Genomic DNA, 16,876 nt, shown 5'->3' on the forward strand with positions numbered 1-16,876 from the left:
CTGGTTCTAGATAGGCTTTTTCAAGAGTTTCGCAGCCACCGTAGTTTCTCTTTCTCGCTTGTTTGAGTCGAATGCCTTAAATTGAATGCAATCTGTAATCTCACCGCTAGATGCCACTAAATCCTACAATCTGGTCCTTTAAATGACTTCAAAGTCTAGGAAAAGAGAACTCAATTGGCTCAAAAGCATGGGCCTGCGCTCGTGTTATCTGGGTTATTCACAAGATCCCCCTTCACACATTTAAATATTCCTCCAAAAGCGCCCACCTGCAGCTCTGACACTCAATATGCTGGTAAGATGGCCAAGAGCACAGCACAACCAAATGTGGCCCGCTATTCATGAGCTGTGAATGGGGAGATGAGTAGCACTTAACAATGATGGGTGAGCTTCCCACACACTCTGAGAGCACTTGCACCCCTCCTACATTCAAGTACGCTAAGCGCACACACACACGCAGACGTGCACATTACACAGTGACAGGTATCGTCACTCGTAGGTCCCTAACAAGCCCCCGTGCTTGAAGTTTCTGGGATCCTTTCATTGGTGACTTTTAAAATTAACGAATTGGCACTCATGTAGCCGTCTTGGGAGAGAAGGAAAGCTAAGGCATCTTCACACCTGTCTAATGATGAATCGTGGGGGTGGCCCGAGGGCGTTCTATTGCCGCACCAATGAGCCCAGAGCCTTGGGCAACAAAGGTAATAGGGTTACAGGAAATAATTGAGAAATAGCAGGGTGAGAAAGAAAATAGGAGATAAAAAGACAGGGAGGAAAGGAGCTGAAGACAGAAGGATGGGAGGAAGAGAGTGGGAAGGACAACGCAAATGAAAATCACTCACTTGGAGTAGAGCCTTCTTAATTACTCTCCCCACATCCTGTCTCCACTCGGGTATGTCGGGGTTGAACTCGTCCAGATTAGGGGAGAAAGATAAAAGTAGAGATTTGAAGAATTCTGTTGAGGAGAGTTGGGGGAGAATCAGCCATTAATTCACTCGGATCTGTGGGCATTATTGTCAGGGAGCTGTGCCAACTGTCATTTTGCTCAAGTTGAGTTTCAGGTAGTTAACACTTGATGAAAAGAAGAGGGTTTCTCATATCCCCTGCACTTCCCTTTGGCTAAATGTACCAGATGCACTTCTAGATAATTAGAAAATGTCACTGCTTTACGCCAACCCATCCACTGGTAATAAATCATTGCATTTTACAGATACTTGCTGCCGGATCGTTTCATTTCAAATGAAGACGTATTCTTTAGAGGTTCTAACAGTAATGCGATATATTTTACTCAAGTAGGAGCGGTTTTATTTTAGAAACAATTTACACACAGCAGAATCAGAATATGACATTAAAACGATGTATTCTGAAGTATTTAACTGCTTTTCATGAAACTTTTTGAACATATTAAAAACTACAAAATGCCAGTTGGACAGAGTTCAGGACACAGGACAAAGTTAACAAATACTGACCTTTGACTGCTATGGTCTTGGTGTCCTGCAGTATGGTGTTGGCTGCAGCTACTTGGACTGTGATGGTGTGCATTCCTTCAGTGGGGAAGGTGTAAGAGATGCTCCCGTCCAAGGTTATCACCGGCTGCAAGCACAAAAGATACGGCTGCTAAATGATGCCGCAGTTCTCAATCACGTGGTGCAACTCTTCTCTTATCTTGCCTTCATTGGGGTGTTTGTCCAACACTGAGTCTGGTTTACATACAACAGTGGTGTGACTTACTGTATAGATAATTGAAAACATTGACGTGTTTGGGAGCAATAAGAAATTGAGACAACGAGCGGTAGCCGGCAATGCCTCCACTGTTGTCAGGTTGGCAGCAGCGGGAAGGAGAGAGAGGGCGGCTGCCGCTCTCATGAATGTGTTTTCAGAGTTTATCATATTTCAACTTGCTGCCATGGCTCGTAACCATGGCAACAACAGAAGCCACAGCGAGGGAAACAAGGAGCTGATTTTACAGGTGAACTACACAAAAACAGACAGGTTAATTAAGAGAACAGTGCAGGAGCAAAATCAGCTTCAATCAGATTATCCACTCTGGAACATTAAACAACTTTTATGATACTAGTTAGAAAAACTTGACATATTGGTTGTGCCAACCATTTCCTCTATTTTAAGCTACCATACGCTCTATTTAGCTGCATGATGAGCTCATACTAGGTGGGTAGCAGCAGCCTGTGGCGTACAGGCTGGTAGCAAAAACTGCTCGAAGCTTGAAAGCACCTTTAGTCATGATGAAAAACATCGAAAAATGAAGTTGAAAGTGTACAGTGTTCTAGAAGTCACATGAGCGACTGAAGCAAACTGGATACAACCTCGCACACCACCCGGATTAAATCTATATAGTAGGGATTGTAAGCTTCACTGATTTACATGGGTGCACTTGCATTAAACTCCAAGATGCAATCGCCACGTTTAAAAAAAGTTCCTTGGATATAATTTGCGATGAACTTGGGATGCATTGGATACATTTTTGCATCTGTATAACATGGGTTAAGTGATAATTTACTGATCCCCATAGGAAAATGAATTCTCTGCATTTGACCTATCCTAAGTACTAGGAGCAGTGGGCAGTGGCCAACTCCAGATCTGAACCAGTGCCTTGGTCAAGGGCACTGACTGGAGAATTAACATAATACATGTTTTGATGGAGAGGGGAAACCAGAGTACCAGTACCATACTGAACTGCATAGCATCATATTGTTATGCATCGCATCATGTTGAATCAAATTGTGTCGACTCGCACTGTATCTGCAGTATTATATTGCTAGTAGCTCCAAATGTATCTCTAATGTATCAGATCATTGGTTATGATGTCAATGCATAACCAATAAGTAAGTGGATGCATTGCCAAGTGGCCTCAGTATTTGAGATGCACACCCTACAAGATGAAAAAGGTTTCTTTAATAAAGAATGCTGTACTAGAGCAGTGGTTCCCAACCTTGATTTTTAGGGGTGTAAGAAAACTTAAAAATATCCACAGTAGGCCTATATCTCAGCAATTTAGTTAATTTCTTAAGAAAATGAAAATGAAATGTAATGTTAGATAATTTAGACAGTATGTATGATTGTTAAAAAAAATACATGAGTATAGAATTGCAGAAAAAGAACCTAAAGATTTCAGGAAAAATCATCTCTGATCAGTATTCACGGAAAATAATCTGCTCAAAATTCATCCAAATAGCGTATTTTACACAAAGTTCCTGCAGTTATTGTGTTCACTGTTTATTCTGTATTGTTATTGTTATGCATTGAATATAGTGTGAAATATCCATAAAATGTGACAGTTGTGGGTCTCAAAGATAAAAAGGGGTCCCTGAAGGAAAAAGGTTGGGAACCACTGTACTAGAGATCTTGCTGTATGTTCTCAAAGTTAGATACACTTCTCAGGCACATACTGTATTTCCTGTCTAAAAAAAATCATGTAAATGATTTGCTTTTATACAGACTATGCATTTAAATTACATAGATAAAAGCCAACACACAGTAGCATGCAACAGAAAGACTGAACTGCGTATTCATGAGCCTTGTCCTGGAGGAGTTACCTCTGTATTGTTGCCTAGCCACCAGAAGTAAGTGACAGTCCGTGAGTGGCTGGGTAAGACCACCGCTGTGATGTTCACCTCCTTGTTCCTTATGACCACGAAGGGAGCGAGAAGCTGGACATGCTCCACTGGACCTATGGACAAAACATCACAGAGGAGTTGATATCATGCATGGCTACTTCTAATGAGGCCCACTTGATTTGTGTATGCTTTTGATTCAGTTAAGAAAAACCCAATTGGCAAGATCATAAAACCCAAGATCACGGGGTGTGAAGCTTGTTTGAGGGAGACAAATACTCAAAAACACCATCACTGTATGTTTTGTGTGCTCAGGCTTTCTCCCACAGTCCTCAAAGACCTCAGGTGAAATGATAAATAGTCCAAAGGTGTGAAAGTGAGTCAGCCCTGTGATAAACTGCCGACCTGTCCATGATGTTTCCCTGCATCTAGCACATTCTAGAATAGCCCCCCCCCCATAACCTTAACAGAATGAGTGAATATGAAAAATGGATAGCTGGATGGATGCAAACATTTTGGAAACAAATAAAGCATAAACTCCCAGAAATGATTTTCTCATATTGTTCCCAGATTGTTCCCAGCTGTGCATTAATATGAAATGATGGATGAAAATTCTTTCAGAATTGTCAAATGTACGGACTCTTACTGTATTTTGGGCTTCACTAAATGTGACAGCGTCACATTCATTGCGAAAGATTATTGTTGCTGGACAAATTAGACAGCTGGGGGCTTTTTATGTCATTTTAAAGTGGATAAGAGCGGATACAGAAATAAAACGTGGTAACAAACTAAATTGTACTGCGATGGAATTGTTCTTCCAGTTCAGAGCCTGATTTTCATACCACAATAAATGCAAAGTGAGTCAGACAGACTTTCCCAATTAGACTGTCTGAGCCTCACGCTGGCAGAGATACTGACATTGCCAAATAGGTAAGACATACTGTATGGTGAGACATTTTAACAATGTGCATGTTGTGATGGCAGGAGATGAAAAGACTGTTATCCTGTATGATTGTGTGACTTTTCTTTGTCTCAGATTCCACTTTGTTTTTAAATCTGTCAAGTTGTGACAGTACAATTATTATTAGTAACAATGGCAGTATGTTTTTTATCTTACCCTCATATATTGCAGAGAAAATAATCCTCAAATTGAACATTTTCTCACATTTTTTTGGTTTTTGGACAAATGACAGCAGCCACTGCTTTCTCAGGGTGAAACAAGGTTTTTAAATTCAGCGCACATTTAAGCACATTTTGGTTTGACAAACTGATCAACTTGAACTGTTTTGTTTACCATCACCACAAAATGCATTTTGTTAATGACACTTTAATTGGGTCAGAGTCTCCTACCTGAACCTGAAAAATTGATGATCACAATTTTGGGGGGGGGGTCAATCTCAAATGCTGTCTCATAAAAATTACATTTATAAACTACTAATTGGTGCCAAATATGTTTGGTCTAAATTATTTCATTGGCAATCTTTTTTACAATTCAGATAATATGACATAATGCATGGTAGTCATTTCCTGTTTGGAGTAGGGGTATTTTGTTTTTATTTTGCTCTGAACAATCAGTTAAGTGACGTATCCATCCCACCAACGTCATTCTCAGTTAATGCAGAAGCTCTGGTAGCTAGGAGCAATTAACATTTTTCACAACAAACGAAGAAAGAGTTTGCTGTTATTTCTGTAAGTTGACTAAAGGCATCCTGTAACCTAAGGCTGTCTGGATCTCTTCCACACGTCAAGCCATTTTTGTGGGTGCTTTTCTGTCACCATTTTAGCTACTAGCTAGCTGCAGAGAGATGTGGCCGAGATTATTGGTCCTTCCTACAAAGCTACAATAGTTTTTTTCCCCAGTGGCCACTCACGGTATTGCAGCAAGAAGGCATTTTCCCCATAGACCATCATTATAAAGGAGACATCTGTAAAACTGTTGACATGACACTCCCAACTGCGATGCCAATTATGTCTCTTTTTAGTTTTCAGTTTTGGTCCATGGAGGTTGTTCATTTGTAAAACAGCCCATGAACCGAGAACAGTGAAATCGCAATGTCAAGTCTATGAGCCCAGTGGGTTGCATAACAAGGAAGTAAACCCTGAAGCTAGAAAACGTATGCACCACGGATGTATAAAGAGAACTGGATACAGCGTTGGAGGTGGCGCTCTGTTTATTCCTATGAAAGCTGCTCAGTGGCGCATGAGGCAAAAAAGACACATCCCGCTGCAAAGAAATGACCCGGATGAATGCATACTGTGCATCCTCCGTTAACTTGAATGGGGATAAGTCATTTTGTCTTGCAAATATTCTAGACTTTGAATGTTATTGGACTGAATAGATCACTCTGATAGTGAAACGAGTCATTTTTCAGGGGGTTGTGATGCTCAAAAAATCGTATCCACTGTTTCCCAGTTGCTAAAACCGGCAATCCGGGCAACATCAAGTTTCTTTAAAAACTTGTTTGCTGTTGTAATTGGGAATAATATAAACTTAAGTTTTTGGGAGACGTCATAGTCATTTCAGTCTATCCTGCCAAATGATTTTCTAAGACGTTTGATTTATAGGCCTGCCAAACAGCAAATTCATCCCCTGGAACTGATCACGAAAAAGTTGACTTGAGTATTTTCAAATGACAGATGATCAAATGATTTTCTGACAGAATAAAGTGGTGGGTCTGTTACTAAGGTAAAAGTGAAAATATGTTGACGCCATCATGTGTTTTTGACATCATACCTTCTGGGTAATGCTGCAAACCTCCCCACCAAGAACCTAATAGGACCCGACAGGGGTCTAGGTTGCTTTACACTATTCTCAGGGATGAAGTTTCCTGTCGCGGACAGATGTAATGCACTACTTTCGTGAAAAACTCAGGCGAAAGGTTTGTGTAGTGCTGCGGTCTGGGATGTTCGTCTCGCCGAGGCTTCTGTTAGCGCTCATCCTCTTTAACCAGAACTAATCTTTATTCCCACTTTGAGATGCTCAGTGTGTGTGTGTGTGTGTGTGTGTGAGAGAGAGAGAGAAGGAGAGAGAGAGAGAGAGAGAAGGAGAGAAAGAGTCATTTGATATTAAATATGCTCAGCTGAGAAGTCATTGTGGTAGTTTTTGGCATTTATTTACCTACCTAACATTTACCTACACTGTGAAATAAATCCAGCTGAAATTATCACCGTCAGAAATGTATAAATACAATAAACACTGGCTGACACTTCAGGATGGCAAGAGGTTAAATTAAAATGGATTGAACGAATCGATGACAGAGAAACTAACAAGACAAAAAAACGATTCAACACATACTGAATGGAGCTTGTGTGATTCCATTGGAAACTTAAAATGAACACTGTTTTATTGCTGTTCTCGAGCTGGAAAGCATGACCATCCTGCAATTTGTTGTGTGTGCCGCTGTGTAAAATCTGCCCCACTTTTGTACGGGCCATTGTTCTGGTGTTGTATCCTCAGATAACTGGCAATTAGCTGCAGTGGCCTTAGAGGCTCCACTTCTCAGTGTCTGTTTCTGCCCACAGTGAAACCTTGCATAAGCAAGTTGGTGATGACCTTTCTCCCCAAAAAGTTATTTGTGTTTATCACAGCTGCTGTGTTACATAATCCTGTGCATAGGTCAGTGCTGTTCACTTCAGATGGCTTTAGCATGGATCAACAGTGTGGCTGTCATTCAGTTCAACATATTCAGCACCTGGAGCTTGCATTTACATAAATATACAAATGAAAAGAACACATTGCTGCTTTAGGTCCAGTGTTTGTCTCCCTTATCAACCATCGGTGCGAAATAGAAAAAATCCTAATTTTCTGATTGATCCAGCTGCACAATTTAAACCCAGGAGTGGAAGAGAACACCCAATGGCAAAAAGACAAAATAAAGAAAATACAATCAGTCGTTAGTTTATTAGGTCCACCTAGCTAAAACTAATGCAGTCTAATGCAATAGTGCTGCAGTAAATCCTCCTTTCAGGTGCAGTTTATGTTGGAACTGTTTCAGACAGGTGTTGATTCAACTGGAGGATCATTCTGGAGGCTGCAGTTTGCCGTGCTGTTGAGCCGTATTAAGGTATACAGAGAGGTGGTTTGTGTTATTTAGCTTACCCTTGGTAGAAATACACCACAGATGCTTACAATGTTAACTTTCTGAACTGTCTCTAGTTACAAATAAATTTGCGGGAGTCGGGGAAATCACGTGCTATTGATGTGTGAAATGAGGAAATCCACAACTTCAACACAGGGCAATGCCAAACTGGCTGTGTGGGTAGTTAATTTTAAAATGGGCATCACGGCCACACAGCAGGGCATCCACGGCACTGGCTGTTTGGCTTTGGTATAATTCCTGCCCTGATATGAGTATTATTGTAACTCTCCTTGGCACACACACTCCTCATTCCAGTTTGCCGCTCCTAGAGACTGGAATGAGTTGGAATGAGACTGGAATGAGTTGGAATGAGACTGGAATGAGTTGCTTTTTACCAGGTTAAAGCTGCAGTAGTTAACTTTTATGAAAATAATCTTTGGCCATATTTGATAAAACTTTCACTGTATCCTGACAGTAGTACATGAGAGAGATAATCTGTGTAATGGCATTTGAAAGAATCCACCATGCCTGAATGAAAATAACCAATTAGAGCCAAGAAACCTAGTTGATTGCGGAGTTTCAATCCCTCATACTGAAGCTTTGGGACCCTGGGAATGACACTCAACTTTTTCAGCTGTGACTGGTTGTTTTTGGTCAGACGTGGTGGTATTCCTGTAGAGGAACCTGATACTTTTCACGGATTTTCTGTCTCATGTACTACTGTCAGGATATAGAGAAAGTTTCAGCAGAAAGTTACTTTTATAAAAGTTACCTTCTGCAGCTTTAACCTCTTTACTCCAACTCTAACCCCTAACCCTTAACCCAACCACACCTGCATAACCCTAACCATATGCTTGGTGCTGGTGGGCAGGTAGGTTTTAACAGGTTAAACTAAAAAAAAACATTCAAAATACAATTCAACTGCATCTTCCATAATTATGTCAACAGAAACTGAACATTGTAACCCTGACAAAGATATGATTTACTGCAGGACTGTATTCCTTTTAGTAAATATAGAAGGACTACAGCTTTTTTACATCTGATGAATAATGTATTTATGTGTTAACGATAAAAAGCTCTTGACTCTGTTACTGACTGGTTTTCAATTAGAGCGTCTTTTTGAGCAGTTACAGCATTAACAGTAGATAGAAATATAGGTTAAATGTTGTTAATATATATATATATATATATATATATATATATATATGAATAAGGTCTGCAAGTATTAAGACTGCATACAGTCCCAACAACATTCATCCAGTAAGGTAGAGCCCGGCAGGTGAAACCCAGGGCAATGAAAGTCTACAAAGTTCCCTGCTTTGAGCTTGCATAATGACTGAAGGTGACTTAGATGATATCAACCCTCTCTAATCTGGACTGTGGTGGTAGGACAATAAGAGAGTCTGAGAGTCTAGCAGCAGCACTCACATGTAACATGCAGGAAGAGTGTGGTGGTGTCATAACCCAGCGTGTTCTCCGCCAGGGCAGTGACACGGAATATTCCTGCGGACTTGTAGACATGTTTGATCCCCTCCTCAGTCCAGCTCAGGTTGGAGTAAGACACGGCCGTGCCGTCACCAAAATCCAGCTGAATGTTGGTCCGCAGAGAGTCGCCCTGAAACACAGCACAGCATGGCTTCATTCAGCTACAAGATGAACACCGTGCACTGATATCACTCACGGCCTATGAATTCCTGAAATTGGATCCTGTCTCAGGCACTGGTTCAAACTCTGGGTGAATGCACATTAGTGTAACTAGCAGTTTTGGTGCTCAGAAGGGCGTAATCCTGTAGCAGCATTGGGGCAAACCGCTGAGGAAGAATATTATTGTGGTATGTTATTAGTAGGAAGAATATCAGCAGGTGAAGTTGAGGCAGGATTGACCAATCACATTGCCTTTAGGAGCAGAAGACTTAAAAAGGCAGAAGAGACTCTAAAAAACTTCTTTACATTAAAAGCACTCCAAATATGAATACACTGCACCCAGAATATTGATATACATAGCCAAGAGTATTAAAGGTGCTGTAAGTGAAATCAACATTCGAGCTAACTTCCTTGTCTGTTCACCAGAATTCTGCTTCCTGCCCTTGAGGACCAGTTCTTTGTGGACATCTCTCTCCTAATTGGATAAAGTGGGAACAGGATACCAGAAATAAAAATAGTCTATATCAGTGATGGCTCTCAGAATGGTTAGTTATTTAAAGTTATTTAAAACCTATTTTAACAAAAAAAAAAAAAATGGTTTACAGCATCTTTAATATACAGCACTTGAAATATGCTTTATGCTTGTGGGCAGAAAAGTCCCCTCAGGAGCTGGTGGAGACCAAAAACTGAGCTAAAAGGGAGTGAATTAGCCAGGTGGATACAGGCATGACTCCAAATGAATTCTAAAGTTGCTGGATATGCAAAAAAAAACTTTCTTACGTTAAAATAGCATTTTGATGAGCCTATAAATCCATGCTGGATGAAACTATTTTAATCATATGAAGCTGAACATATGAAAAGGTTTTCATACTTTGAAAGGAACTTTGAGAGCTCTTGTGCTTGAAAACAGGCATAAACAGACAACAGCACAAATGCATTCATTTCCAACTCAGTTGCAAGAGCTTGATATTTTCTCCAGTCCTCAAGATATTTTGGTAAAAATCCAATCTGAAGGCAGCTTCCGAATATTACCAACCACTACCCTCTATAAAATATTTAAGAGGCACTGTTACTGTATGAACCTCAGTCAAATCAAATCTGACACTGACCTCAACAAACCACCTTCCCTGCAAATACGTTGATGCCTATTTGTCTTTTAGCACAGACTCCAAGGCTGTGAACTGCTGCTTCAGAGCTCCACCAACAACAATTTTCATTTGCTTAAATCAAACCACCTCTAACCAAATATTTCGAAACAAGCTTTGATTCATGGGGCTTGTTAAGACCACAGCAAGGTCTATTCAATGTTCAATTCAAACAAACCTCCTGGATGACTGCAAAGACCATTGCCTCTTCCAGGAATTCTCACCAAGCTACCCGAAATGCTACTTTCTACACCAAATGTACAATACAAGGTATAAATAAATATTATCACAATTTGTGTAAGAAATTGCTTTGCTCCCCAAAACATTGCAAAATCAGTCAATGTGGGCTTCAACCATCACAACAAAATTCCCAAAGCTCTTGGTGAGTGATTAAGGGACAGAAGCAATTTTACCCAATACTGTTCATAGAATAGATTTACCAGACCACACATTATACCTGCACCAGTTCCTTTCAGGTCGATACACAAAAACCATACACCAAAGAGAGCGAGTGAGGTGAGAGACAAAGATTTAAGGTTGAACTGGCAGCAATGGATCACACAGAATTAAGAGGGTGGTAACATTTCACAGTTCACCAAACCACAAATGAAAGCCATGTCTTAGAAGTGACTTGCACATAGTCCACCACAATGTTCACCCCTGCAGTACTTGTTACATGTGAAGTGAATAAATGCAGTTTTACAGTCAGCCAGTATGATCTCTCTTCATTGCAGCGATACGCCGGCATTTGCTTGCTCTTTGGCGCTTGTTAATTTTCATCAAAGTTTATAGTTACACTATATAATTATAGTACTTGGATATAATTACATAGTTAGATAATTACAGTTCTTTCAATTATTTCTCTTCCAGACTAAAAGTACCAATGCCTCTTGTGTGGAATTACCACTGGTGGCTTTAAAAGTTTTGTCCGACTAGTTGAGCAGAAAACAACTTGTTTCACAGAACAGGCGTCAGTTTGTTTTGCACAAATTTGGCAAATACTAATTTGCAAAACAAACAGTTTGGTAATCATGAAAGAATTCAATTGTGAAAAATTGCAGAACTTTGTTCGAGGAGTCAGGAGACAGCTGATCTGTGCAGAATTCATGAATAAAATAATTATTACAGTCAGCTTTGATTTCGAATGATCTAGGCGCTTGTCAGTCGGTGTGCTGTGCCCCTAAATTCTTAATGCCGAAGTTATTTCATTAATTAATAATTGAACAGGTTATAGGGTTGCTTTATATATAAATGTATGTGGCAGAAAGAGACTTTTGAGTTACAGTGTGCCCATGTGCGTCTGCGAACGTGCCCCACCCCACCATGTTTGCTTTTGCATGGTGTGTGAGTCTTCAGCTGCCTACGCTGTTTCCTCTGGGAATCACATCTGGCGCTATCCTAGGATCAGCACACAGCGCGGGCGTTGGTGGCTCCAGCTGCCACAGCGACCAAATCTGCTCTCATCCCCCGCAGGCCTGCGGAGACAAACTCCCAGCCTCCCCATGGCACATTGTGGCGCAATGCTACTGGGATCTTCATTTGTAACACTACATTAGCATGCCGGCTTCGCCAAAACGACACAAAGACAAAATAAATGCACCTATTGTTAATTTCCTCTTTCCTGCTCTTTTGCTCCTTCCATCCCTCGCCACCTGAGTCCCTTCTTTGTGCGCCTCCGAGTGTGAAAACTCGGGAGGTTTGGTCGAGGCTTCTGGGGCTATTTCATGTCCCTTTGCCTGGAAAATGATATCTTCGATAAGTGGTTGGAGAGAATAGAGAACAGCTAAAGAACAGGGTTTGACAGTGCAGGCATTGTTACGAGCTGTAATGAGCTGGCATGCAAACAAGACTCGGGCTTGGTGGCGCCGATGTCACTCAGCTCCTCTGTGTGTCTGCTGTCCATTCTGTGTTCACGCTTGCTCTCTATATCAGCCACAATGGGATTCACTAATCTGGATGAGACTGATGCTGGCCCGTCTCTCTAAATGTCACTCTTTGTGTGCGTGTATCTCCCAGGGCTGAGCAGATCCAAACACATCATGGCTGGAGCCTTGAGGCTGGTACATCGGTGCTGGTTCCCAATGAAAGCACTGCTGTACAGGTTGACAAGGTTTTGGATGCACAGGGCCAGCGTTTGTTCAGGTGCATGTCAAACCCAAAACCACAATGTCATCGTGATGGGCGACAACAAAAGGCACTGCTTCTGTGTGTAATTCTGGAAAATTTCCACAGGACACAGAGCAGAGTCTGTGAGGGTAGCGGTAACATTTTGTCAAAAAACAGTGTATTAAGAACTTTTCATGAGGTTATCATGACAGGGTATCTATTCCAACAATATCTATAAAATAGATTTAATCTTTTTTTTAAGCTGGACAAATCAGTATTTTTTATATTAACGTTTAGCCTCTTTTGGTCATTGTTTTGGTTTTCATGCCTGTGAAATTATTATAAGATTTACTTTTATTGTTTCAATTCATTTAACCTATTTTTGAAACGATGTTTCTTAAAACAACTGCCAACCTTCTGATTAGTGGAAGACCCGCTCTACCTCCTGACTTATACATTTCAAACCTTCTGGGAAGAAATGTTATTAAACTCCCTAGGAAGCAGGTGTGGTGCTTGGTTTTTCTTTCTATCTCAAAATGCTTTATGCAATACAAAACAGTCCAAGCAAGAAAATTCTTATCGCATGGGTTATAGAAAATGATCATGTTTTTATTTTGTTTACAGGGACAATGCACCATACATTCATTGCACCAATATAGATAAAAACTAACTTATAGAAGAAAATTCTGTTAAATTATTTAAAATACAAATCTTTTCATAAACACAAATGTATTGTTTTTTGTAAATGAAAGGACAACTTTCCTCCATTTTACCCTGTTATGTATGTGTACAGCAGTGCAGATAATAATTAAGTATATGATGTATGGTACTTGTATACACTCAAATTGCTTTTACACAACATGCCACATTCACCCATTCACACACATTCATACAGTGATGAGAGCAGGACGAGCCAGGGTTCGAACCCCGTGTTGCTCCCTTGGGGTTGAAGGTTAAGAGGTGTCTAGCTTTGTTTTCTCTTGCAGTGAGTGTGAGCCCACATACAGAAATACTTGGTGTTTTAAAGAGTGGTAGCCCTTTTTTGATGTGAGGACAAAAGATTTTTTTGACTTTTGTGTCTGCTGATTTGATTTCATAGAACATAACTGCTTACTAACATGTTCACCATAACAGCTTTGTAAAGTTATGGCACATAAATGTTTACAGCTGGTTCTGGCCACACGAAGTAAAAAAGATCAATGTTTTGAATAATACATTTTGACACACACTCACTTCCCATAAAGGATTAATTAGACAGATTTTTAAAAAAATCTAACTAGAATGAAAACTTGACATAAATGTTAAACCTCTTCCAACAACAAAAAACAAGCTGTTCACATTTTGTTTCTCCTAATCAACTAAATCCGCCTAACATGTAACATTATGTCTGCACCGAGTTTGAAAACAAACGCCGCAATAAATATTTTAGCTGGCAATCCTCAGTAGACGCGCCTGTCATGTTTGATCATAATGTTCGTTGGCAGGAGATTCTATCTAGCTTTCCCACTGGGGCAGAAATAAGTTTCACAAAAAGATAACATGAGCAGGAACAACTGTGGAACATTTTCTCCCAAATGTGACCAGAGTGTGAAACGGAGAAGTGGCTGATAAAAATTCAAACTGACAAAACAACTGTTAGGCAGATCACAGGGAGCTTCTATTAACCAAGATGGAACCACTTCAGAGTCTTCTGAACTTGTAAGTCATTTATTGAACTGGTATGTAATGTAGCGATGGCCACACAAATGGGAGCAGGGAATGGGGACCACAAATCTATATCAAGCTGAACACTAAGTGACTAAAATAAGACAATTTAATAGTTATAAATAAATCCTTTCAAGTTTTTGCACCTTAAGGGGATCATTAAAAAGCTATAATAAAACCTAAAATAACTGCTGAAAAATCTCCTGAATTTCTGAGTGGGAAAGCGTCTCTCTGATGGAAGTACAAAAATGAAGCGCGCTCCCACCAGTGTCTACTCTCCAACTTGAGCGCTGAGCTGGCGATGCTTTAGTTGGTTCAGCATTGCCAGCGAGAGTGAAGCCAAATCTGATTACAGACACCACCGAACCAAGAGGGAAGCCAGTTTATCCATGGGCAGGAAGTCAGTGCTCACTCTGTGTCACCATCTCATTCCATCAGTTGTACTTGTTGATTTAAAAATAAATCAGTCTATGTGACGTGCATAAAGTGTGCAGGGTTCTTTTCCCCGAGGATTTAGTTTGGTAACATACAGGAGACCTTTGCAAAAGACAAATGGCACTTCATGTATTACACTGTAAAACCGTGACAGCTAATCTAACATAAATGAATTCCCAAATCCAAATTCATTCAAACGAATCATACCTAAACTCATAAATGAATAATAATAATAATAATAATAATAATAAATAATAAATATTATTGACTGATTTCTTGAAGTATATTTCTATACATCTAGACTATATCATGACAAAAAGAATGTGTATTTTAGGCTTTTTAAATGTTTTTTTTAATTTCAGTTTATTAATCATCATAAGCTCAAGTACGCATCCAAATAATTCTTAATGAATAAGTGTAAAGATTTGATGTTAGTCACAGAAATAAACACAGAAAAATAACTGGTTACTTACATCAGCTGTTTGGACAGGTATTGTAATGATTTGCTTTAGTGAAAGAAAGTAAACTTGGTGGTAACATTTGTGTAAAGAAGATGCATTTACGTTTCTTTATTCAGATCAATTCTGTTCACAAATTTTAAATAAGTTTGGAGAAATGCTGCATATCAGTGTACCTTCAATAAACTGGATGGAATTGGTACAATCAACTTAATTTACCAAAGTTACCATAACAATATAAGTAAATATCTGAGATACTTCTACTCAAATCAAATATCTTTCAAGCTTAAATTGTTTGAGTTAAGAAACTGAAATGGTTTAAGGCAATCAGTTTCCACAACAAACTTAATCATCGAGTGTATATGTTCCAAAAATGTGTATCGTTGTGTTGTGTGTATTACGGTGGCTACTAATATAAAGAGTGTGAAGTTGTCATGGTTTTTTGTTTCAGATATTTCCTGTTTTATTTTGAAATACTCGTCTCTCCTTTTGTCAGTCAATCACTTCCTGTCCATGTCTTTTTTCCCGCCAGTTTTGACTGTCTGCCCCACACTGATTAGTTACACTTGTGTCTAGTTATCCAGTGTATTTTGTCCAGGGGTCCAAACATGGGTGTATTAAATATTTTTACTTCTTTTTACTTTTACGCATTTACACATAAAAAATCTGTTTGTGAAGATTATCTTGCTGAACAAAACATGCAAATATCATAAACCTCTCTTCACCACAGAGCTTATTTTCTCTAATAATCAAGGTCCAATAGCAAAATCCCATTGGCTTTTTGTCAAAGGAACCAGGGCGATGCTAATTTCTGAGTTGTACTAAAAAATATATTACCCTGCATCCTCTATTTCTTGGCTGGGAGCATTTGACAAGCAACCAAAGCAGACTCCTGGAAGTTCCTTGTATAAAAATATATCTGCCTATAAAAACATGTCATGTCCCATTTGTGGGGAAAGCGAATGCCTCTTCAGGTCACTTACGTTCCCAAAGCCTTGACCTCTGTGTCCACAGTAGTGGCGAGGGTCCTAGCAACACATTTTTTCACATGCAGCATGCCATTATCTGTGTAATTGTTAGTATATTGTTTGGGCTATGTGCTTAGTTTCGATTCAGCACTAGACTCAAGTGTCAGTTCCTGTAAGCCTCTTGAGTCTTGACGATAGTGTTACAGATAGAAAGTTAGTGGGGAAAGGTACGGCAGTGAAATGTTGACCTGCAGTTATTTGTATAATGTCACCATGCAGCTATATGCATTCATGTGCAGTTACTTGTATTTTGAGCGAAGGATGAGCTCATGCCATTTAAGCAAGATTAGCTAAAAACCAAGCTTGTGCATGGAAAATGTCATCAAAGCTATATTTCTATATAAACTCTCTTTCCACCACCACACTGATACATGCAAGCATTTTAACTGGCAGAGAGAAAATAAAGTCAATTTGCAAGTGTCTCAAACACCCTCTGTCTCCTTCCTTTGATGCCGTATATGGAACTAAAGTTAAATTCTTCATGAATTGTTTGAGATTTGCTTGATGTTATTTAGGCACAAGCCAATCACCTCTCTGCCAACTGCTTAGTGGAAAGTCAGTCGCCTTTACAAAGCCCATCTGCAGCTGCGGTTACTGTGTTGCATAACAGGTTTTCTAAACCAACACAAAAGCAGGTCTGACCAGGACCTGATCTTATCATATCCCAAAACATGTGTCCATCTTTTTTTAGATTTCTTCCTTATTTTT

At 39.7% G+C, this 16,876-nt stretch overlaps 1 protein-coding gene across 1 annotated transcript in view; it reads right to left on the bottom strand.

Moving 5' to 3' along the window:
* Positions 1 to 16,876, bottom strand: part of sorcs3a (sortilin related VPS10 domain containing receptor 3a) — a 225,355-nt gene that overhangs the window by 19,646 nt on the left and 188,833 nt on the right. Inside the window, exons 19-22 of the mRNA XM_051386085.1 lie at positions 9,077 to 9,263; positions 3,552 to 3,685; positions 1,467 to 1,590; positions 840 to 952 (exon numbers count right to left, since the gene is read on the bottom strand). Of these exons, the coding sequence (XP_051242045.1) occupies positions 840 to 952; positions 1,467 to 1,590; positions 3,552 to 3,685; positions 9,077 to 9,263 (558 nt within the window). The remainder of the gene's footprint in view (positions 1 to 839; positions 953 to 1,466; positions 1,591 to 3,551; positions 3,686 to 9,076; positions 9,264 to 16,876) is intronic.

The sequence above is a fragment of the Dicentrarchus labrax genome, unplaced genomic scaffold (genome assembly GCF_905237075.1).
Source record: "Dicentrarchus labrax unplaced genomic scaffold, dlabrax2021, whole genome shotgun sequence".
NCBI classification, from domain to species: domain Eukaryota; kingdom Metazoa; phylum Chordata; class Actinopteri; family Moronidae; genus Dicentrarchus; species Dicentrarchus labrax.